Below are 23,869 nucleotides of genomic sequence, written 5' to 3' on the forward strand. Positions count from 1 at the left end.
ACGTACATTCAAACTACTTTTTGGGGTACCTCGTCAACATTACATGAAATCCATGTCTTAAACGTTGCTACGTTTCGGGAAAACGTGTATTCTGCTTGACACATTAAAGTGACTTACCTTACAGATCAAAGTAAGCTGATGTCCACTCCATTCAGATGTAAATCCTTTTGATTCAGTCACTGACTTGTCTGGCTGTCATGTTTTTCTTTTAACCTGCCCTCATCTACACTGAAATAATATCCTTTCAGTAGGCCTCTATTATAATTCACCCCCACCCCCCTTCATTAATACACCCTTGTGGTTGAATATATATTGTTTTATGTACATATGTGAACTTGTTAGATTTTACTGCATGGTTAGAACTAGAAGCACAAGCATTTCTCTACACTCGCATTAGCATCTGCTAACCATGTGTACGTGACAAATAAAATTGGATAGGGAACAGATGGGGTAGGGAAATGTAACACTTAAAATTCACAGAGTGCTCTGACAACAGCATGATCATTTTCTACTTATTTTAAAGCTATATACACACACTGTTCGTTTACGTTAATGTTTGTGGAGTAAGACAACTTTTTGGGTCCTAAGAGAATTCTATTCTTCAAGAAACAATGGATCAACAATCAAATAATTTAAATGCCCACTGAACAGACACCCAGACTGCTTCTTCAAGAAACAAAGTGAAGCAATGTTTAATAACCACTCATGAGATTAAATACGTACACCAGTTTTATTGACAAGCTACAATAGTTACACAACAAGTCAAACGTATTTTACAGCAACAAATACCTTCAAAGTAATTCACTATAACATGAAACATTTGCAGTTAGGATGCTGACACCAGAGTAGCATTTTTGGTTTCAATTGACAGTTTGAAGGATTAAACAGGTTCTTATGGAGCACACGGAGGGATAGCTCTTTCCACATGATTCATCGTTCCAGCCGTTTTCAGCTTAAGAGGAAACACGAAATAGAAATTACCTCTCGATGTACACACGAAAAGAGAAAAGTAGGTCACATTTATTTGTTAAACTTGCTCAAAAAAGTTTAATTTGATGAATGATAATGTACCGCCAAAGTTGATCTGAATACATGGCTCTCTGGCACCATTGCGGTTATTCGGCTCCCCTTCAGCCCAGCTCTCGTGATCAAATTTGGAGCCGTCACTCCAGAACCATAGCCTGTCCTGTGTGGAAGTAGTGAGATCTCAGTATCAAATGTTACATGCATTTTAGAAATTGTTCAGCAAGCACAACATTTATGGTCTTTCCTCCAACAAAACGGTAAAAGCCACCACTACCAAAACGTGCAGACTGACAATGGAACTGTTGGGTGAAAAAAATACACAAGTGTTGATACTACAACCACATTTCTAGAAATCCCAAAAATAGAAAAAGACAGCTAGTAAGTTGTTTCTGCGCCATAGCAAAGAGGAAGAGGCGAAGCGAGAAGGGTAACTAAGCCCAAAATCTGCCTTCTCAAGCGGGTAGCGTTTTTCCTGGTCACCAAGCAACTCGTTTTTGTATGGCCGCCAATAAGATGTCGAATTTCATTAACGAAAAACATAATGGCTTATTTGAGCAAATATACGTTTTGTAATGCTTAGGTTGTTACAAGTACTGATACAAGTAGCACACATGACATGCCAGAAACTGAGAAAACCATTTCTCTCGGAATTGTGCCTGTCCCTCGAATCTGCCCGACATTGCAGACTCTTCACATCGTTAGAGGCCAATGGAGTATCTGTGGCAATTGCTCTGGATATTTCGAGATGATCAACTCAAATCTAGACCTACAACCAACAGTATTTATTTTGCTTTTGACAATGACTTCACACGAGGCATAGGTCACATGCCTAAATACTTAAAATCACATATCAGTTTAAAGACATGACATCGGGCCATGTTTTCTTGAATTATGTTTGGTTAAAAGGTAGGCAAGTAACTTCATGCCTACTGTGCCAAAGCAATTTACAGTTATTAAAGTGGGAGTGTGGATATAATGGTAATATCCAAATTCCACGTAGAACTCGAGTTGCGAATGTCAATCTTTCCTCCGCGGTACCTCAAACTGTGGTCATTACCAGCTGAGAAACTGGCGAGTTGATTACTCCTGGCACAGAGTTGTCTGACCAGTGTCTTAACACCTACTCTGAGCTGATGGTTTTATTAGTCTTAAGTATTAAGGCATCTTCACTTTGGGTACCTTTTCCACCTTTGCTTGAACAGCATCAAATCCACCAATCCAGGTAAGAGGGAAACTGCCAGTCGCGACCAACACCACCGCCTGTAGAAATTGGAACTCTTCATAGCTGTGCACAGATGCCAGGTTTGCGCCAAGGTACTTTACAGTGTTGTACACAGGCTTCAGTTTTTCTCCAAGTAACTGACAGTGGCGCTAGAGCAAGCAGTACACAGAGACAAAGACATGTCATAATGGAAGTATTAGTCAGTTGTCCAGTCTGAGAATTTGTCTTCTGGACTCTCAAATATAGGAATTAGTTCATCTCAGTCTTAACCCATGCCTTGAGGGTTCTAATATACAAGAGGGCCCAACTCCACACAATATTGAAAAGCCTATAGAAAATTGCAATTACAGCATATTAAGGGGAGGTTCAGTATTTTACATGAGGCGCCTGTTAAAATAAGGCCAAAGCACCTTTAACTCAAAAAACTAAGTTGACTTCAATTGTAGAAGGTAAGCATTATACCTCTGCATTGGGCCATGTCCTTGCAGTTTTGACAAACATGAAGCAGCGTGAATTAAATTGGAACCAGCCTCTGGGGCATGGGTTTCTTTGGTCTGCTGCAAATCTCACCAAATCATCTGAAAGGAGAAGACAGGGAGGGTTCTGAAATTGCAGCAGACTTTAAAGGATAGTCCAGACTGACCCTTGCATCAAAAATAACATTTGGAGATCAGTCATGCCACACTACAACAAAACATACACAATCAATGATGTAAAGCACAAACTCATTCCACAGAGCGTCTACAGGTTTTCGCTCCTCCCTCGATTGATCAATTTAGGTCACTAATTAGTAAGGAACTCCCCTCACCTGGTTGTCTAGGTCTTCATTGAAAGGTAAGCCAACTGCAGATGCAAGAGACTCCGTGGAATGAGTTTGACACTCGTGATTTAAAGTGTGAGGCTGACTCTTACTTGCTATGTTCAAAGTCATTCTGTCACCCAGTGTAAAGGCAGCGCTGAGAAGCAGTAGAAGGGTCAACGTCGCCATGGTGATAGTCTCCTGAGAGACACACGAGATAAGCCATCAGTGTTTCCCCAACCTCTCCTCAAGTACCCCAGCAAGTCCACTTAACACATTCAACTAATGAAGGGCTAAGGAATACCAGGAATCATCTCTTCCACCACAGAGTAGATTAGCCTGGCACACGGGAATAAGGAGAAGTCTATGCTCTTGGGTTCTCCCCAAAACAGCACCCTAGCTAACTAACCCCGATGCATGGCACACCTAGTAAGTCACCTTTTTGCAAATTAAATTGGCTGGTAAAGTACATTTTTCTAGAGCAGGAGACTCAACTTGCCTGGCATGAGCTACCTTTTTTTAATACACACGTCGCACACGTTCTGGCAAAAGACACAGTAAAATGGGTAATAAACTACTAAAGGGGCCCTATAAAAAAAGCTGTGATTTTAAACCCCAAATTACAGCCATTTTCATAAATGTTCTCAGTTCAATTTCCTGGTTTGCCACTCAATTACAATTGGTAATGGAGAACAAAATGTAATGTTCTGAGTCCATGGCAGTGCTTAAATCACATCAGAATACCATTTATTTTATGTCTGGAAGAAAAGTAACACATGAGAAAGCAATGCGTGGTCGAATGTGCCAGTCTAGCAATGGTTCTGTATTGCCAATTGCTGCTCATTTCATGGCAAGGTTTGCAAATAACAATAGATACAATTTCTATACTTTTGACAAGTATACCTTGCAGTTAATACTTAGTCGTGAAAGAATCTGGCAACCCACTAGGCATCAACTGGCTACACAGGGAGTGAGCGACAGACAGGGCAATATTGCTGGAAATTAATTGGCAGATATGGTTTTAAATGTGACGTTTTAAGCCAATAGTTGACTAACCAGAGGTGGGATAACGTCAAGTCGCGTTGATTTAGTAACTTGCAGTGTCTGATACTTGAGATTTGTTTGACAGTTGTTTGACACGTGAAAAAAAATCTATTTTAAAAATCTGAATTGTTTGGCAAACTACTATGACCTGTTGGAGACCCCTGTCCTATGTAACGCACTACATTTGAATAGGGTCACATATGCCCGATGGGTACTGGTCATAAATTACCATTTGGGATGAAAGCAGATACAGTACTAGATGACTATGTTGAACTCTCACCTGTAGTCTGGTCATGTCAGCGCTCTGTTTGTGAGTTGAGTTCTACTGCTTCCTGCTCTCCTTTTTTAAGGACCCATCCAGTCAGACCCCTCCCTCTCTCATCCTTTAACCGGTCAAATAATCAACTAATCATCAAGCTTTTATCATTTGAATCAGCTGTGTTGTGTTAGGGCAGAAACCAAAACGTATAGCCACGGGAAGAAGTTTGTTGGTGCAGGGTACTTTTAATGAATGTTATTTTCAATTGGGGTGCTGGAAAAATATCTTTGCCTGTGCTACAGGCGCTCTATTGTGAAAATGTAACAAATCTATAAAAAGTTAACATATATACATATATACAGTACCAGTCAAAAGTTTGGACACACCTACTCATTCAAGGCTTTTTCTTTATTTTTACTATTTTCTTTGTAGAATAATAGTGAAGACCTCAAAACTGTGAAATAACACATATGGAATCATGAGGTAACCAAAAAAAGTGTTACACGAAACCAAATATATGTTAGATTCTTCAAAGTAGCCACCTTTAAACTTGATGACAGCTTTGTACACCCTTCTCTCAACCAGCTTCACCTGGTATGCTTTTCCAACATTCTTAAAGGAATTCCCACATATGTTGAGCACTTGTTTGCTGCTTTTCCTTAACTCTGCGGTCCAACTCATCCCAAACCATCTCAATTGGGTTGAGGTTAGGTGATTGTGGAGGCCAGGGCGGTCTGATGCAACACTACATCACTCTACCTTATTGGTCAAACAGCCTGGAGGTATGTTGGGTCGTTGTCCTGTTGAAAAACAAATGATAGTCCCACTAAGCGCAAACCAGATGGGATGGTGTATCGCTGCAGAATGCTGTGGTAGCCATGCTGGTTAAGCGTGCCTTGAATTCTAAATAAAACACAGACAGTGTTACCAGCAAAGCACAATCACACCTCCTACTCCATGCTTCACGGTGGGAACCACACATGCGGAGATCATTCGTTCACCTACTCTGCATCTCACAAAGACACACTAATCAGACCAAAGGACAGATTTCCACCGGTCTAATGTCCATTGCTCGTGTTTCTTGGCCCAAGCAAGTCTCTTGTTCTTATCGGTGTCCTTTAGGAGTGGTTTCTTTGCAGCAGTTTGACATGAAGGCCTGATTCACGCAGTCTCCTCTGAACAGTTGATGTTGAGATGTGTCTGTTACTTCAACTCTGTGAAGCATTTATTTGGGCTGCAATTTCTGAGGCTGGTAACTCTAATGAACTTATCCTCTGCAGCAGAGGTAACTCTGGGTCTTCCTTTCCTGTGGCGGTCCTCGGGAGAGCCAGTTTCATCATAGCGCTTGATGGTTTTTGCGACTGCAATTGAAGAAACTTTCAAAGTTCTTGAAATGTTCCGCATTGACTGACCTTCATGTCTTAAAGCAATGATGGACTGTCATTTCTCTTTGCTTATTTGAGCTGTTCTTGTCAAATAAATGGACTTGGTCTTTTACCAAACAGGGCTATCTACTTTATACCTCCCCTACCTTGCCACAACACAACCTCATGAATCTGGATAAGAGAATGCCAAGAGTGTGCAAAGCTGTCATCAAGGCAAAGGGTGGCTACTTTGAAGAATCTCAAATATAACATAGATTTTGATTTGTTTAACACTTTTCTGGTTACTACATGATTCCATATGTGTTATGTCATAGTTTTGATGTCGTCATTATTCTACAATGTAGAAAATAGTAGAGAATAAAGAAAAACCCTGGAATGAGTAGGTGTGTCCAAACTTTTGACTGGATATCACCTGCAGGAATAGCCATTTTTGTTAAGCTCATTCCTACCCTGCTCCTGTATTCTTTTCAAACATCGACCAGTAGCATCGATAGTGCCTCTCTCTCTCTTTGCCAGAGTCTACCCCATTATAAGAACCCCAACAATAATTGCTAAAAGCCTATGTAAGCCTGTTGGCTGATTGGCATGTATGAGATGATGGAATTTGCTTTTGGAAAAAAGTTGAGGCTTTTTGACACTGGCTTGAGCGGGTCTTAGCAGAGCATGTGTATGTGAGCATCAACAAGCCTTGTTACCATATACCCTTTGAGAATGAATGAACAAATAGTTACTTCACACAAACATATGTACCAGATTCCTTTTGGGAAATTCATTTGGGTTGTTTTCTTTGCACATTGGAGGACCCCTGCAAAACCAAGCGTGAGGTAATGGCAATGATGTCATGTGTACTATCCACATCCTGGTGCTGAACTGTGAAACATGCGGTGCTGAACAATTTGAATCAGCTTGGCTCGTCTTGTGGAATACTCTGATCAAAACTGATACATTAATGAAATCGTTGCACTAAATGAATTATTTGGAAACTAGAATCTGATTAAGGGAAAGTTACACTTTCCTGTGAGCGCAATCAACAACCTATTTGTGCATGCCCAACGGAATGAACATTGTGGTGCGGGGACTGCCATATTGTGTTATCATTTTGCCATAAGGTGTAGAGACATTTTTGCGGTTTTAAAGCCAAATTCCAGTAATTGTACACATTTTGCTATATGAGTGAGAGACTAATACATTCAATGGGGCCCTGTCATGCCAAATACTGTCTCCCTGTGTCACAATGGGATTCGAACAAGTATTAGCGTTCATTGCTATATCGATTAGAATTTGAGATCACAGCCTACATTGTGTTCTTTTCTTCGTCGCTATGCAAACAAGGCTGATTTCTGTGACAATTTCTGTTTAAACAAGCTTGTAACATGGAAACGTACATTCAAACTACTTTTTGGGGTACCTCGTCAACATTACATGAAATCCATGTCTTAAACGTTGCTACGTTTCGGGAAAACGTGTATTCTGCTTGACACATTAAAGTGACTTACCTTACAGATCAAAGTAAGCTGATGTCCACTCCATTCAGATGTAAATCCTTTTGATTCAGTCACTGGCTTGTCTGGCTGTCATGTTTTCTTTTAACCTGCCCTCATCTACACTGAAATATCCTTTCAGTAGGCCTCTATTATAATTCACCCCCCCCCCACCCCCCTTCATTAATACACCCTTGTGGTTGAATATATATATTGTTTTATGTACATATGTGAACTTGTTAGATTTTACTGCATGGTTAGAACTAGAAGCACAAGCATTTCTCTACACTCGCATTAGCATCTGCTAACCATGTGTACGTGACAAATAAAATTGGATAGGGAACAGATGGGGTAGGGAAATGTAACACTTAAAATTCACAGAGTGCTCTGACAACAGCATGATCATTTTCTACTTATTTTAAAGCTATATACACACACTGTTCGTTTACGTTAATGTTTGTGGAGTAAGACAACTTTTTGGGTCCTAAGAGAATTCTATTCTTCAAGAAACAATGGATCAACAATCAAATAATTTAAATGCCCACTGAACAGACACCCAGACTGCTTCTTCAAGAAACAAAGTGAAGCAATGTTTAATAACCACTCATGAGATTAAATACGTACACCAGTTTTATTGACAAGCTACAATAGTTACACAACAAGTCAAACGTATTTTACAGCAACAAATACCTTCAAAGTAATTCACTATAACATGAAACTTTTGCAGTTAGGATGCTGACACCAGAGTAGCATTTTTGGTTTCAATTGACAGTTTGAAGGATTAAACAGGTTCTTATGGAGCACACGGAGGGATAGCTCTTTCCACATGATTCATCGTTCCAGCCGTTTTCAGCTTAAGAGGAAACACGAAATAGAAATTACCTCTCGATGTACACACGAAAAGAGAAAAGTAGGTCACATTTATTTGTTAAACTTGCTCAAAAAAGTTTAATTTGATGAATGATAATGTACCGCCAAAGTTGATCTGAATACATGGCTCTCTGGCACCATTGCGGTTATTCGGCTCCCCTTCAGCCCAGCTCTCGTGATCAAATTTGGAGCCGTCACTCCAGAACCATAGCCTGTCCTGTGTGGAAGTAGTGAGATCTCAGTATCAAATGTTACATGCATTTTAGAAATTGTTCAGCAAGCACAACATTTATGGTCTTTCCTCCAACAAAACGGTAAAAGCCACCACTACCAAAACGTGCAGACTGACAATGGAACTGTTGGGTGAAAAAAATACACAAGTGTTGATACTACAACCACATTTCTAGAAATCCCAAAAATAGAAAAAGACAGCTAGTAAGTTGTTTCTGCGCCATAGCAAAGAGGAAGAGGCGAAGCGAGAAGGGTAACTAAGCCCAAAATCTGCCTTCTCAAGCGGGTAGCGTTTTTCCTGGTCACCAAGCAACTCGTTTTTGTATGGCCGCCAATAAGATGTCGAATTTCATTAACGAAAAACATAATGGCTTATTTGAGCAAATATACGTTTTGTAATGCTTAGGTTGTTACAAGTACTGATACAAGTAGCACACATGACATGCCAGAAACTGAGAAAACCATTTCTCTCGGAATTGTGCCTGTCCCTCGAATCTGCCCGACATTGCAGACTCTTCACATCGTTAGAGGCCAATGGAGTATCTGTGGCAATTGCTCTGGATATTTCGAGATGATCAACTCAAATCTAGACCTACAACCAACAGTATTTATTTTGCTTTTGACAATGACTTCACACGAGGCATAGGTCACATGCCTAAATACTTAAAATCACATATCAGTTTAAAGACATGACATCGGGCCATGTTTTCTTGAATTATGTTTGGTTAAAAGGTAGGCAAGTAACTTCATGCCTACTGTGCCAAAGCAATTTACAGTTATTAAAGTGGGAGTGTGGATATAATGGTAATATCCAAATTCCACGTAGAACTCGAGTTGCGAATGTCAATCTTTCCTCCGCGGTACCTCAAACTGTGGTCATTACCAGCTGAGAAACTGGCGAGTTGATTACTCCTGGCACAGAGTTGTCTGACCAGTGTCTTAACACCTACTCTGAGCTGATGGTTTTATTAGTCTTAAGTATTAAGGCATCTTCACTTTGGGTACCTTTTCCACCTTTGCTTGAACAGCATCAAATCCACCAATCCAGGTAAGAGGGAAACTGCCAGTCGCGACCAACACCACCGCCTGTAGAAATTGGAACTCTTCATAGCTGTGCACAGATGCCAGGTTTGCGCCAAGGTACTTTACAGTGTTGTACACAGGCTTCAGTTTTTCTCCAAGTAACTGACAGTGGCGCTAGAGCAAGCAGTACACAGAGACAAAGACATGTCATAATGGAAGTATTAGTCAGTTGTCCAGTCTGAGAATTTGTCTTCTGGACTCTCAAATATAGGAATTAGTTCATCTCAGTCTTAACCCATGCCTTGAGGGTTCTAATATACAAGAGGGCCCAACTCCACACAATATTGAAAAGCCTATAGAAAATTGCAATTACAGCATATTAAGGGGAGGTTCAGTATTTTACATGAGGCGCCTGTTAAAATAAGGCCAAAGCACCTTTAACTCAAAAAACTAAGTTGACTTCAATTGTAGAAGGTAAGCATTATACCTCTGCATTGGGCCATGTCCTTGCAGTTTTGACAAACATGAAGCAGCGTGAATTAAATTGGAACCAGCCTCTGGGGCATGGGTTTCTTTGGTCTGCTGCAAATCTCACCAAATCATCTGAAAGGAGAAGACAGGGAGGGTTCTGAAATTGCAGCAGACTTTAAAGGATAGTCCAGACTGACCCTTGCATCAAAAATAACATTTGGAGATCAGTCATGCCACACTACAACAAAACATACACAATCAATGATGTAAAGCACAAACTCATTCCACAGAGCGTCTACAGGTTTTCGCTCCTCCCTCGATTGATCAATTTAGGTCACTAATTAGTAAGGAACTCCCCTCACCTGGTTGTCTAGGTCTTCGTTGAAAGGTAAGCCAACTGCAGATGCAAGAGACTCCGTGGAATGAGTTTGACACTCGTGATTTAAAGTGTGAGGCTGACTCTTACTTGCTATGTTCAAAGTCATTCTGTCACCCAGTGTAAAGGCAGCGCTGAGAAGCAGTAGAAGGGTCAACGTCGCCATGGTGATAGTCTCCTGAGAGACACACGAGATAAGCCATCAGTGTTTCCCCAACCTCTCCTCAAGTACCCCAGCAAGTCCACTTAACACATTCAACTAATGAAGGGCTAAGGAATACCAGGAATCATCTCTTCCACCACAGAGTAGATTAGCCTGGCACACGGGAATAAGGAGAAGTCTATGCTCTTGGGTTCTCCCCAAAACAGCACCCTAGCTAACTAACCCCGATGCATGGCACACCTAGTAAGTCACCTTTTTGCAAATTAAATTGGCTGGTAAAGTACATTTTTCTAGAGCAGGAGACTCAACTTGCCTGGCATGAGCTACCTTTTTTTAATACACACGTCACACACGTTCTGGCAAAAGACACAGTAAAATGGGTAATAAACTACTAAAGGGGCCCTATAAAAAAAGCTGTGATTTTAAACCCCAAATTACAGCCATTTTCATAAATGTTCTCAGTTCAATTTCCTGGTTTGCCACTCAATTACAATTGGTAATGGAGAACAAAGTGTAATGTTCTGAGTCCATGGCAGTGCTTAAATCACATCAGAATACCATTTATTTTATGTCTGGAAGAAAAGTAACACATGAGAAAGCAATGCGTGGTCGAATGTGCCAGTCTAGCAATGGTTCTGTATTGCCAATTGCTGCTCATTTCATGGCAAGGTTTGCAAATAACAATAGATACAATTTCTATACTTTTGACAAGTATACCTTGCAGTTAATACTTAGTCGTGAAAGAATCTGGCAACCCACTAGGCATCAACTGGCTACACAGGGAGTGAGCGACAGACAGGGCAATATTGCTGGAAATTAATTGGCAGATATGGTTTTAAATGTGACGTTTTAAGCCAATAGTTGACTAACCAGAGGTGGGATAACGTCAAGTCGCGTTGATTTAGTAACTTGCAGTGTCTGATACTTGAGATTTGTTTGACAGTTGTTTGACACGTGAAAATAATCTATTTTAAAAATCTGAATTGTTCGGCAAACTACTATGACCTGTTGGAGACCCCTGTCCTATGTAACGCACTACATTTGAATAGGGTCACATATGCCCGATGGGTACTGGTCATAAATTACCATTTGGGATGAAAGCAGATACAGTACTAGATGACTATGTTGAACTCTCACCTGTAGTCTGGTCATGTCAGCGCTCTGTTTGTGAGTTGAGTTCTACTGCTTCCTGCTCTCCTTTTTTAAGGACCCATCCAGTCAGACCCCTCCCTCTCTCATCCTTTAACCGGTCAAATAATCAACTAATCATCAAGCTTTTATCATTTGAATCAGCTGTGTTGTGTTAGGGCAGAAACCAAAACGTATAGCCACGGGAAGAAGTTTGTTGGTGCAGGGTACTTTTAATGAATGTTATTTTCAATTGGGGTGCTGGAAAAATATCTTTGCCTGTGCTACAGGCGCTCTATTGTGAAAATGTAACAAATCTATAAAAAGTTAACATATATACATATATACAGTACCAGTCAAAAGTTTGGACACACCTACTCATTCAAGGCTTTTTCTTTATTTTTACTATTTTCTTTGTAGAATAATAGTGAAGACCTCAAAACTGTGAAATAACACATATGGAATCATGAGGTAACCAAAAAAAGTGTTACACGAAACCAAATATATGTTAGATTCTTCAAAGTAGCCACCTTTAAACTTGATGACAGCTTTGTACACCCTTCTCTCAACCAGCTTCACCTGGTATGCTTTTCCAACATTCTTAAAGGAATTCCCACATATGTTGAGCACTTGTTTGCTGCTTTTCCTTAACTCTGCGGTCCAACTCATCCCAAACCATCTCAATTGGGTTGAGGTTGGGTGATTGTGGAGGCCAGGGCGGTCTGATGCAACACTACATCACTCTACCTTATTGGTCAAACAGCCTGGAGGTATGTTGGGTCGTTGTCCTGTTGAAAAACAAATGATAGTCCCACTAAGCGCAAACCAGATGGGATGGTGTATCGCTGCAGAATGCTGTGGTAGCCATGCTGGTTAAGCGTGCCTTGAATTCTAAATAAAACACAGACAGTGTTACCAGCAAAGCACCATCACACCTCCTACTCCATGCTTCACGGTGGGAACCACACATGCGGAGATCATTCGTTCACCTACTCTGCATCTCACAAAGACACACTAATCAGACCAAAGGACAGATTTCCACCGGTCTAATGTCCATTGCTCGTGTTTCTTGGCCCAAGCAAGTCTCTTGTTCTTATCGGTGTCCTTTAGGAGTGGTTTCTTTGCAGCAGTTTGACATGAAGGCCTGATTCACGCAGTCTCCTCTGAACAGTTGATGTTGAGATGTGTCTGTTACTTCAACTCTGTGAAGCATTTATTTGGGCTGCAATTTCTGAGGCTGGTAACTCTAATGAACTTATCCTCTGCAGCAGAGGTAACTCTGGGTCTTCCTTTCCTGTGGCGGTCCTCGGGAGAGCCAGTTTCATCATAGCGCTTGATGGTTTTTGCGACTGCAATTGAAGAAACTTTCAAAGTTCTTGAAATGTTCCGCATTGACTGACCTTCATGTCTTAAAGCAATGATGGACTGTCATTTCTCTTTGCTTATTTGAGCTGTTCTTGTCAAATAAATGGACTTGGTCTTTTACCAAACAGGGCTATCTACTTTATACCTCCCCTACCTTGCCACAACACAACCTCATGAATCTGGATAAGAGAATGCCAAGAGTGTGCAAAGCTGTCATCAAGGCAAAGGGTGGCTACTTTGAAGAATCTCAAATATAACATAGATTTTGATTTGTTTAACACTTTTCTGGTTACTACATGATTCCATATGTGTTATGTCATAGTTTTGATGTCGTCATTATTCTACAATGTAGAAAATAGTAGAGAATAAAGAAAAACCCTGGAATGAGTAGGTGTGTCCAAACTTTTGACTGGATATCACCTGCAGGAATAGCCATTTTTGTTAAGCTCATTCCTACCCTGCTCCTGTATTCTTTTCAAACATCGACCAGTAGCATCGATAGTGCCTCTCTCTCTCTTTGCCAGAGTCTACCCCATTATAAGAACCCCAACAATAATTGCTAAAAGCCTATGTAAGCCTGTTGGCTGATTGGCATGTATGAGATGATGGAATTTGCTTTTGGAAAAAAGTTGAGGCTTTTTGACACTGGCTTGAGCGGGTCTTAGCAGAGCATGTGTATGTGAGCATCAACAAGCCTTGTTACCATATACCCTTTGAGAATGAATGAACAAATAGTTACTTCACACAAACATATGTACCAGATTCCTTTTGGGAAATTCATTTGGGTTGTTTTCTTTGCACATTGGAGGACCCCTGCAAAACCAAGCGTGAGGTAATGGCAATGATGTCATGTGTACTATCCACATCCTGGTGCTGAACTGTGAAACATCATGCGGTGCTGAACAATTTGAATCAGCTTGGCTCGTCTTGTGGAATACTCTGATCAAAACTGATACATTAATGAAATCGTTGCACTAAATGAATTATTTGGAAACTAGAATCTGATTAAGGGAAAGTTACACTTTTCTGTGAGCGCAATCAACAACCTATTTGTGCATGCCCAACGGAATGAACATTGTGGTGCGGGGACTGCCATATTGTGTTATCATTTTGCCATAAGGTGTAGAGAAATTTTTGCGGTTTTAAAGCCAAATTCCAGTAATTGTACACATTTTGCTATATGAGTGAGAGACTAATACATTCAATGGGGCCCTGTCATGCCAAATACTGTCTCCCTGTGTCACAATGGGATTCGAACAAGTATTAGCGTTCATTGCTATATCGATTAGAATTTGAGATCACAGCCTACATTGTGTTCTTTTCTTCGTCGCTATGCAAACAAGGCTGATTTCTGTGACAATTTCTGTTTAAACAAGCTTGTAACATGGAAACGTACATTCAAACTACTTTTTGGGGTACCTCGTCAACATTACATGAAATCCATGTCTTAAACGTTGCTACGTTTCGGGAAAACGTGTATTCTGCTTGACACATTAAAGTGACTTACCTTACAGATCAAAGTAAGCTGATGTCCACTCCATTCAGATGTAAATCCTTTTGATTCAGTCACTGGCTTGTCTGGCTGTCATTTTCTTTTAACCTGCCCTCATCTACACTGAAATATCCTTTCAGTAGGCCTCTATTATAATTCACCCCCCCCCACCCCCCTTCATTAATACACCCTTGTGGTTGAATATATATATTGTTTTATGTACATATGTGAACTTGTTAGATTTTACTGCATGGTTAGAACTAGAAGCACAAGCATTTCTCTACACTCGCATTAGCATCTGCTAACCATGTGTACGTGACAAATAAAATTGGATAGGGAACAGATGGGGTAGGGAAATGTAACACTTAAAATTCACAGAGTGCTCTGACAACAGCATGATCATTTTCTACTTATTTTAAAGCTATATACACACACTGTTCGTTTACGTTAATGTTTGTGGAGTAAGACAACTTTTTGGGTCCTAAGAGAATTCTATTCTTCAAGAAACAATGGATCAACAATCAAATAATTTAAATGCCCACTGAACAGACACCCAGACTGCTTCTTCAAGAAACAAAGTGAAGCAATGTTTAATAACCACTCATGAGATTAAATACGTACACCAGTTTTATTGACAAGCTACAATAGTTACACAACAAGTCAAACGTATTTTACAGCAACAAATACCTTCAAAGTAATTCACTATAACATGAAACTTTTGCAGTTAGGATGCTGACACCAGAGTAGCATTTTTGGTTTCAATTGACAGTTTGAAGGATTAAACAGGTTCTTATGGAGCACACGGAGGGATAGCTCTTTCCACATGATTCATCGTTCCAGCCGTTTTCAGCTTAAGAGGAAACACGAAATAAAAATTACCTCTCGATGTACACACGAAAAGAGAAAAGTAGGTCACATTTATTTGTTAAACTTGCTCAAAAAAGTTTAATTTGATGAATGATAATGTACCGCCAAAGTTGATCTGAATACATGGCTCTCTGGCACCATTGCGGTTATTCGGCTCCCCTTCAGCCCAGCTCTCGTGATCAAATTTGGAGCCGTCACTCCAGAACCATAGCCTGTCCTGTGTGGAAGTAGTGAGATCTCAGTATCAAATGTTACATGCATTTTAGAAATTGTTCAGCAAGCACAACATTTATGGTCTTTCCTCCAACAAAACGGTAAAAGCCACCACTACCAAAACGTGCAGACTGACAATGGAACTGTTGGGTGAAAAAAAATACACAAGTGTTGATACTACAACCACATTTCTAGAAATCCCAAAAATAGAAAAAGACAGCTAGTAAGTTGTTTCTGCGCCATAGCAAAGAGGAAGAGGCGAAGCGAGAAGGGTAACTAAGCCCAAAATCTGCCTTCTCAAGCGGGTAGCGTTTTTCCTGGTCACCAAGCAACTCGTTTTTGTATGGCCGCCAATAAGATGTCGAATTTCATTAACGAAAAACATAATGGCTTATTTGAGCAAATATACGTTTTGTAACGCTTAGGTTGTTACAAGTACTGATACAAGTAGCACACATGACATGCCAGAAACTGAGAAAACCATTTCTCTCGGAATTGTGCCTGTCCCTCGAATCTGCCCGACATTGCAGACTCTTCACATCGTTAGAGGCCAATGGAGTATCTGTGGCAATTGCTCTGGATATTTCGAGATGATCAACTCAAATCTAGACCTACAACCAACAGTATTTATTTTGCTTTTGACAATGACTTCACACGAGGCATAGGTCACATGCCTAAATACTTAAAATCACATATCAGTTTAAAGACATGACATCGGGCCATGTTTTCATGAATTATGTTTGGTTAAAAGGTAGGCAAGTAACTTCATGCCTACTGTGCCAAAGCAATTTACAGTTATTAAAGTGGGAGTGTGGATATAATGGTAATATCCAAATTCCACGTAGAACTCGAGTTGCGAATGTCAATCTTTCCTCTGCGGTACCTCAAACTGTGGTCATTACCAGCTGAGAAACTGGCGAGTTGATTACTCCTGGCACAGAGTTGTCTGACCAGTGTCTTAACACCTACTCTGAGCTGATGGTTTTATTAGTCTTAAGTATTAAGGCACCTTTTCCACCTTTGCTTGAACAGCATCAAATCCACCAATCCAGGTAAGAGGGAAACTGCCAGTCGCGACCAACACCACCGCCTGTAGAAATTGGAACTCTTCATAGCTGTGCACAGATGCCAGGTTTGCGCCAAGGTACTTTACAGTGTTGTACACAGGCTTCAGTTTTTCTCCAAGTAACTGACAGTGGCGCTAGAGCAAGCAGTACACAGAGACAAAGACATGTCATAATGGAAGTATTAGTCAGTTGTCCAGTCTGAGAATGTGTCTTCTGGACTCTCAAATATAGGAATTAGTTCATCTCAGTCTTAACCCATGCCTTGAGGGTTCTAATATACAAGAGGGCCCAACTCCACACAATATTGAAAAGCCTATAGAAAATTGCAATTACCCTTGCGTCAAAAATAACATTTGGAGATCAGTCATGCCACACTACAACAAAACATACACAATCAATGATGTAAAGCACAAACTCATTCCACAGAGCGTCTACAGGTTTTCGCTCCTCCCTCGATCGATCAATTTAGGTCACTAATTAGTAAGGAACTCCCCTCACCTGGTTGTCTAGGTCTTCATTGAAAGGTAAGCCAACTGCAGATGCAAGAGACTCCGTGGAATGAGTTTGACACTCGTGATTTAAAGTGTGAGGCTGACTCTTACTTGCTATGTTCAAAGTCATTCTGTCACCCAGTGTAAAGGCAGCGCTGAGAAGCAGTAGAAGGGTCAACGTCGCCATGGTGATAGTCTCCTGAGAGACACACGAGATAAGCCATCGGTGTTTCCCCAACCTCTCCTCAAGTACCCCAGCAAGTCCACTTAACACATTCAACTAATGAAGGGCTAAGGAATACCAGGAATCATCTCTTCCACCACAGAGTAGATTAGCCTGGCACACGGGAATAAGGAGAAGTCTATGCTCTTGGGTTCTCCCCAAAACAGCACCCTAGCTAACTAACCCCGATGCATGGCACACCTAGTAAGTCACCTTTTTGCAAATTAAATTGGCTGGTAAAGTACATTTTTCTAGAGCAGGAGACTCAACTTGCCTGGCATGAGCTACCTTTTTTTAATACACACGTCACACACGTTCTGGCAAAAGACACAGTAAAATGGGTAATAAACTACTAAAGGGGCCCTATAAAAAAAGCTGTGATTTTAAACCCCAAATTACAGCCATTTTCATAAATGTTCTCAGTTCAATTTCCTGGTTTGCCACTCAATTACAATTGGTAATGGAGAACAAAGTGTAATGTTCTGAGTCCATGGCAGTGCTTAAATCACATCAGAATACCATTTATTTTATGTCTGGAAGAAAAGTAACACATGAGAAAGCAATGCGTGGTCGAATGTGCCAGTCTAGCAATGGTTCTGTATTGCCAATTGCTGCTCATTTCATGGCAAGGTTTGCAAATAACAATAGATACAATTTCTATACTTTTGACAAGTATACCTTGCAGTTAATACTTAGTCGTGAAAGAATCTGGCAACCCACTAGGCATCAACTGGCTACACAGGGAGTGAGCGACAGACAGGGCAATATTGCTGGAAATTAATTGGCAGATATGGTTTTAAATGTGACGTTTTAAGCCAATAGTTGACTAACCAGAGGTGGGATAACGTCAAGTCGCGTTGATTTAGTAACTTGCAGTGTCTGATACTTGAGATTTGTTTGACAGTTGTTTGACACGTGAAAATAATCTATTTTAAAAATCTGAATTGTTCGGCAAACTACTATGACCTGTTGGAGACCCCTGTCCTATGTAACGCACTACATTTGAATAGGGTCACATATGCCCGATGGGTACTGGTCATAAATTACCATTTGGGATGAAAGCAGATACAGTACTAGATGACTATGTTGAACTCTCACCTGTAGTCTGGTCATGTCAGCGCTCTGTTTGTGAGTTGAGTTCTACTGCTTCCTGCTCTCCTTTTTTAAGGACCCATCCAGTCAGACCCCTCCCTCTCTCATCCTTTAACCGGTCAAATAATCAACTAATCATCAAGCTTTTATCATTTGAATCAGCTGTGTTGTGTTAGGGCAGAAACCAAAACGTATAGCCACGGGAAGAAGTTTGTTGGTGCAGGGTACTTTTAATGAATGTTATTTTCAATTGGGGTGCTGGAAAAATATCTTTGCCTGTGCTACAGGCGCTCTATTGTGAAAATGTAACAAATCTATAAAAAGTTAACATATATACATATATACAGTACCAGTCAAAAGTTTGGACACACCTACTCATTCAAGGCTTTTTCTTTATTTTTACTATTTTCTTTGTAGAATAATAGTGAAGACCTCAAAACTGTGAAATAACACATATGGAATCATGAGGTAACCAAAAAAAGTGTTACACGAAACCAAATATATGTTAGATTCTTCAAAGTAGCCACCTTTAAACTTGATGACAGCTTTGTACACCCTTCTCTCAACCAGCTTCACCTGGTATGCTTTTCCAACATTCTTAAAGGAATTCCCACATATGTTGAGCACTTGTTTGCTGCTTTTCCTTAACTCTGCGGTCCAACTCATCCCAAACCATCTCAATTGGGTTGAGGTTGGGTGATTGTGGAGGCCAGGGCGGTCTGATGCAACACTACATCACTCTACCTTATTGGTCAAACAGCCTGGAGGTATGTTGGGTCGTTGTCCTGTTGAAAAACAAATGATAGTCCCACTAAGCGCAAACCAGATGGGATGGTGTATCGCTGCAGAATGCTGTGGTAGCCATGCTGGTTAAGCGTGCCTTGAATTCTAAATAAAACACAGACAGTGTTACCAGCAAAGCACCATCACACCTCCTACTCCATGCTTCACGGTGGGAACCACACATGCGGAGATCATTCGTTCACCTACTCTGCATCTCACAAAGACACACTAATCAGACCAAAGGACAGATTTCCACCGGTCTAATGTCCATTGCTCGTGTTTCTTGGCCCAAGCAAGTCTCTTGTTCTTATCGGTGTCCTTTAGGAGTGGTTTCTTTGCAGCAGTTTGACATGAAGGCCTGATTCACGCAGTCTCCTCTGAACAGTTGATGTTGAGATGTGTCTGTTACTTCAACTCTGTGAAGCATTTATTTGGGCTGCAATTTCTGAGGCTGGTAACTCTAATGAACTTATCCTCTGCAGCAGAGGTAACTCTGGGTCTTCCTTTCCTGTGGCGGTCCTCGGGAGAGCCAGTTTCATCATAGCGCTTGATGGTTTTTGCGACTGCAATTGAAGAAACTTTCAAAGTTCTTGAAATGTTCCGCATTGACTGACCTTCATGTCTTAAAGCAATGATGGACTGTCATTTCTCTTTGCTTATTTGAGCTGTTCTTGTCAAATAAATGGACTTGGTCTTTTACCAAACAGGGCTATCTACTTTATACCTCCCCTACCTTGCCACAACACAACCTCATGAATCTGGATAAGAGAATGCCAAGAGTGTGCAAAGCTGTCATCAAGGCAAAGGGTGGCTACTTTGAAGAATCTCAAATATAACATAGATTTTGATTTGTTTAACACTTTTCTGGTTACTACATGATTCCATATGTGTTATGTCATAGTTTTGATGTCGTCATTATTCTACAATGTAGAAAATAGTAGAGAATAAAGAAAAACCCTGGAATGAGTAGGTGTGTCCAAACTTTTGACTGGATATCACCTGCAGGAATAGCCATTTTTGTTAAGCTCATTCCTACCCTGCTCCTGTATTCTTTTCAAACATCGACCAGTAGCATCGATAGTGCCTCTCTCTCTCTTTGCCAGAGTCTACCCCATTATAAGAACCCCAACAATAATTGCTAAAAGCCTATGTAAGCCTGTTGGCTGATTGGCATGTATGAGATGATGGAATTTGCTTTTGGAAAAAAGTTGAGGCTTTTTGACACTGGCTTGAGCGGGTCTTAGCAGAGCATGTGTATGTGAGCATCAACAAGCCTTGTTACCATATACCCTTTGAGAATGAATGAACAAATAGTTACTTCACACAAACATATGTACCAGATTCCTTTTGGGAAATTCATTTGGGTTGTTTTCTTTGCACATTGGAGGACCCCTGCAAAACCAAGCGTGAGGTAATGGCAATGATGTCATGTGTACTATCCACATCCTGGTGCTGAACTGTGAAACATCATGCGGTGCTGAACAATTTGAATCAGCTTGGCTCGTCTTGTGGAATACTCTGATCAAAACTGATACATTAATGAAATCGTTGCACTAAATGAATTATTTGGAAACTAGAATCTGATTAAGGGAAAGTTACACTTTTCTGTGAGCGCAATCAACAACCTATTTGTGCATGCCCAACGGAATGAACATTGTGGTGCGGGGACTGCCATATTGTGTTATCATTTTGCCATAAGGTGTAGAGAAATTTTTGCGGTTTTAAAGCCAAATTCCAGTAATTGTACACATTTTGCTATATGAGTGAGAGACTAATACATTCAATGGGGCCCTGTCATGCCAAATACTGTCTCCCTGTGTCACAATGGGATTCGAACAAGTATTAGCGTTCATTGCTATATCGATTAGAATTTGAGATCACAGCCTACATTGTGTTCTTTTCTTCGTCGCTATGCAAACAAGGCTGATTTCTGTGACAATTTCTGTTTAAACAAGCTTGTAACATGGAAACGTACATTCAAACTACTTTTTGGGGTACCTCGTCAACATTACATGAAATCCATGTCTTAAACGTTGCTACGTTTCGGGAAAACGTGTATTCTGCTTGACACATTAAAGTGACTTACCTTACAGATCAAAGTAAACTGATGTCCACTCCATTCAGATGTAAATCCTTTTGATTCAGTCACTGGCTTGTCTGGCTGCCATTTTCTTTTAACCTGCCCTCATCTACACTGAAATATCCTTTCAGTAGGCCTCTATTATAATTCACCCCCCCCCACCCCCCTTCATTAATACACCCTTGTGGTTGAATATATATATTGTTTTATGTACATATGTGAACTTGTTAGATTTTACTGCATGGTTAGAACTAGAAGCACAAGCATTTCTCTACACTCGCATTAGCATCTGCTAACCATGTGTACGTGACAAATAAAATTGGATAGGGAACAGATGGGGTAGGGAAATGTAACACTTAAAATTCACAGAGTGCTCTGACAACAGCATGATCATTTTCTACTTATTTTAAAGCTATATACACACACTGTTCGTTTACGTTAATGTTTGTGGAGTAAGACAACTTTTTGGGTCCTAAGAGAATTCTATTCTTCAAGAAACAATGGATCAACAATCAAATAATTTAAATGCCCACTGAACAGACACCCAGACTGCTTCTTCAAGAAACAAAGTGAAGCAATGTTTAATAACCACTCATGAGATTAAATACGTACACCAGTTTTATTGACAAGCTACAATAGTTACACAACAAGTCAAACGTATTTTACAGCAACAAATACCTTCAAAGTAATTCACTATAACATGAAACTTTTGCAGTTAGGATGCTGACACCAGAGTAGCATTTTTGGTTTCAATTGACAGTTTGAAGGATTAAACAGGTTCTTATGGAGCACACGGAGGGATAGCTCTTTCCACATGATTCATCGTTCCAGCCGTTTTCAGCTTAAGAGGAAACACGAAATAAAAATTACCTCTCGATGTACACACGAAAAGAGAAAAGTAGGTCACATTTATTTGTTAAACTTGCTCAAAAAAGTTTAATTTGATGAATGATAATGTACCGCCAAAGTTGATCTGAATACATGGCTCTCTGGCACCATTGCGGTTATTCGGCTCCCCTTCAGCCCAGCTCTCGTGATCAAATTTGGAGCCGTCACTCCAGAACCATAGCCTGTCCTGTGTGGAAGTAGTGAGATCTCAGTATCAAATGTTACATGCATTTTAGAAATTGTTCAGCAAGCACAACATTTATGGTCTTTCCTCCAACAAAACGGTAAAAGCCACCACTACCAAAACGTGCAGACTGACAATGGAACTGTTGGGTGAAAAAAAATACACAAGTGTTGATACTACAACCACATTTCTAGAAATCCCAAAAATAGAAAAAGACAGCTAGTAAGTTGTTTCTGCGCCATAGCAAAGAGGAAGAGGCGAAGCGAGAAGGGTAACTAAGCCCAAAATCTGCCTTCTCAAGCGGGTAGCGTTTTTCCTGGTCACCAAGCAACTCGTTTTTGTATGGCCGCCAATAAGATGTCGAATTTCATTAACGAAAAACATAATGGCTTATTTGAGCAAATATACGTTTTGTAACGCTTAGGTTGTTACAAGTACTGATACAAGTAGCACACATGACATGCCAGAAACTGAGAAAACCATTTCTCTCGGAATTGTGCCTGTCCCTCGAATCTGCCCGACATTGCAGACTCTTCACATCGTTAGAGGCCAATGGAGTATCTGTGGCAATTGCTCTGGATATTTCGAGATGATCAACTCAAATCTAGACCTACAACCAACAGTATTTATTTTGCTTTTGACAATGACTTCACACGAGGCATAGGTCACATGCCTAAATACTTAAAATCACATATCAGTTTAAAGACATGACATCGGGCCATGTTTTCATGAATTATGTTTGGTTAAAAGGTAGGCAAGTAACTTCATGCCTACTGTGCCAAAGCAATTTACAGTTATTAAAGTGGGAGTGTGGATATAATGGTAATATCCAAATTCCACGTAGAACTCGAGTTGCGAATGTCAATCTTTCCTCTGCGGTACCTCAAACTGTGGTCATTACCAGCTGAGAAACTGGCGAGTTGATTACTCCTGGCACAGAGTTGTCTGACCAGTGTCTTAACACCTACTCTGAGCTGATGGTTTTATTAGTCTTAAGTATTAAGGCACCTTTTCCACCTTTGCTTGAACAGCATCAAATCCACCAATCCAGGTAAGAGGGAAACTGCCAGTCGCGACCAACACCACCGCCTGTAGAAATTGGAACTCTTCATAGCTGTGCACAGATGCCAGGTTTGCGCCAAGGTACTTTACAGTGTTGTACACAGGCTTCAGTTTTTCTCCAAGTAACTGACAGTGGCGCTAGAGCAAGCAGTACACAGAGACAAAGACATGTCATAATGGAAGTATTAGTCAGTTGTCCAGTCTGAGAATGTGTCTTCTGGACTCTCAAATATAGGAATTAGTTCATCTCAGTCTTAACCCATGCCTTGAGGGTTCTAATATACAAGAGGGCCCAACTCCACACAATATTGAAAAGCCTATAGAAAATTGCAATTACCCTTGCGTCAAAAATAACATTTGGAGATCAGTCATGCCACACTACAACAAAACATACACAATCAATGATGTAAAGCACAAACTCATTCCACAGAGCGTCTACAGGTTTTCGCTCCTCCCTCGATCGATCAATTTAGGTCACTAATTAGTAAGGAACTCCCCTCACCTGGTTGTCTAGGTCTTCATTGAAAGGTAAGCCAACTGCAGATGCAAGAGACTCCGTGGAATGAGTTTGACACTCGTGATTT

At 40.6% G+C, this 23,869-nt stretch overlaps 2 protein-coding genes and 2 long non-coding RNA genes across 4 annotated transcripts; all 4 read right to left on the bottom strand.

Moving 5' to 3' along the window:
* Positions 1-671: 671 nt before the first annotated feature.
* Positions 672-4,519, bottom strand: LOC110530246 (ladderlectin-like). Its single transcript, XM_036985821.1, has 6 exons — positions 4,372-4,519; positions 3,161-3,248; positions 2,711-2,826; positions 2,206-2,397; positions 1,072-1,186; positions 672-952 (listed from the first exon to the last, which is right to left on the bottom strand). Exons 1-6 carry the CDS (start codon positions 4,384-4,386, stop codon positions 861-863), a joined length of 618 nt encoding a protein of 205 aa, XP_036841716.1. The 5' UTR covers positions 4,387-4,519; the 3' UTR covers positions 672-860.
* Positions 4,520-7,828: 3,309 nt separating this feature from the next.
* Positions 7,829-11,635, bottom strand: LOC118965536 (ladderlectin-like). The gene is made up of 6 exons (XM_036985822.1): positions 11,488-11,635; positions 10,278-10,365; positions 9,828-9,943; positions 9,323-9,514; positions 8,189-8,303; positions 7,829-8,069 (listed from the first exon to the last, which is right to left on the bottom strand). The coding sequence occupies exons 1-6, from the start codon at positions 11,500-11,502 to the stop codon at positions 7,978-7,980; spliced, it is 618 nt and encodes a 205-aa protein (XP_036841717.1). The 5' UTR covers positions 11,503-11,635; the 3' UTR covers positions 7,829-7,977.
* Positions 11,636-14,944: 3,309 nt separating this feature from the next.
* Positions 14,945-16,637, bottom strand: LOC118965537. The gene is made up of 3 exons (XR_005052927.1): positions 16,425-16,637; positions 15,305-15,419; positions 14,945-15,185 (listed from the first exon to the last, which is right to left on the bottom strand). It is a non-coding gene; the product is annotated as an uncharacterized LOC118965537 (long non-coding RNA).
* Positions 16,638-21,751: 5,114 nt separating this feature from the next.
* Positions 21,752-23,445, bottom strand: LOC110530244. The gene is made up of 3 exons (XR_002474499.2): positions 23,232-23,445; positions 22,112-22,226; positions 21,752-21,992 (listed from the first exon to the last, which is right to left on the bottom strand). It is a non-coding gene; the product is annotated as an uncharacterized LOC110530244 (long non-coding RNA).
* Between the last annotated feature and the right edge of the window lie 424 nt (positions 23,446-23,869).

This window comes from Oncorhynchus mykiss, chromosome 8 (assembly GCF_013265735.2).
Source record: "Oncorhynchus mykiss isolate Arlee chromosome 8, USDA_OmykA_1.1, whole genome shotgun sequence".
Lineage (NCBI taxonomy): Eukaryota > Metazoa > Chordata > Actinopteri > Salmoniformes > Salmonidae > Oncorhynchus > Oncorhynchus mykiss.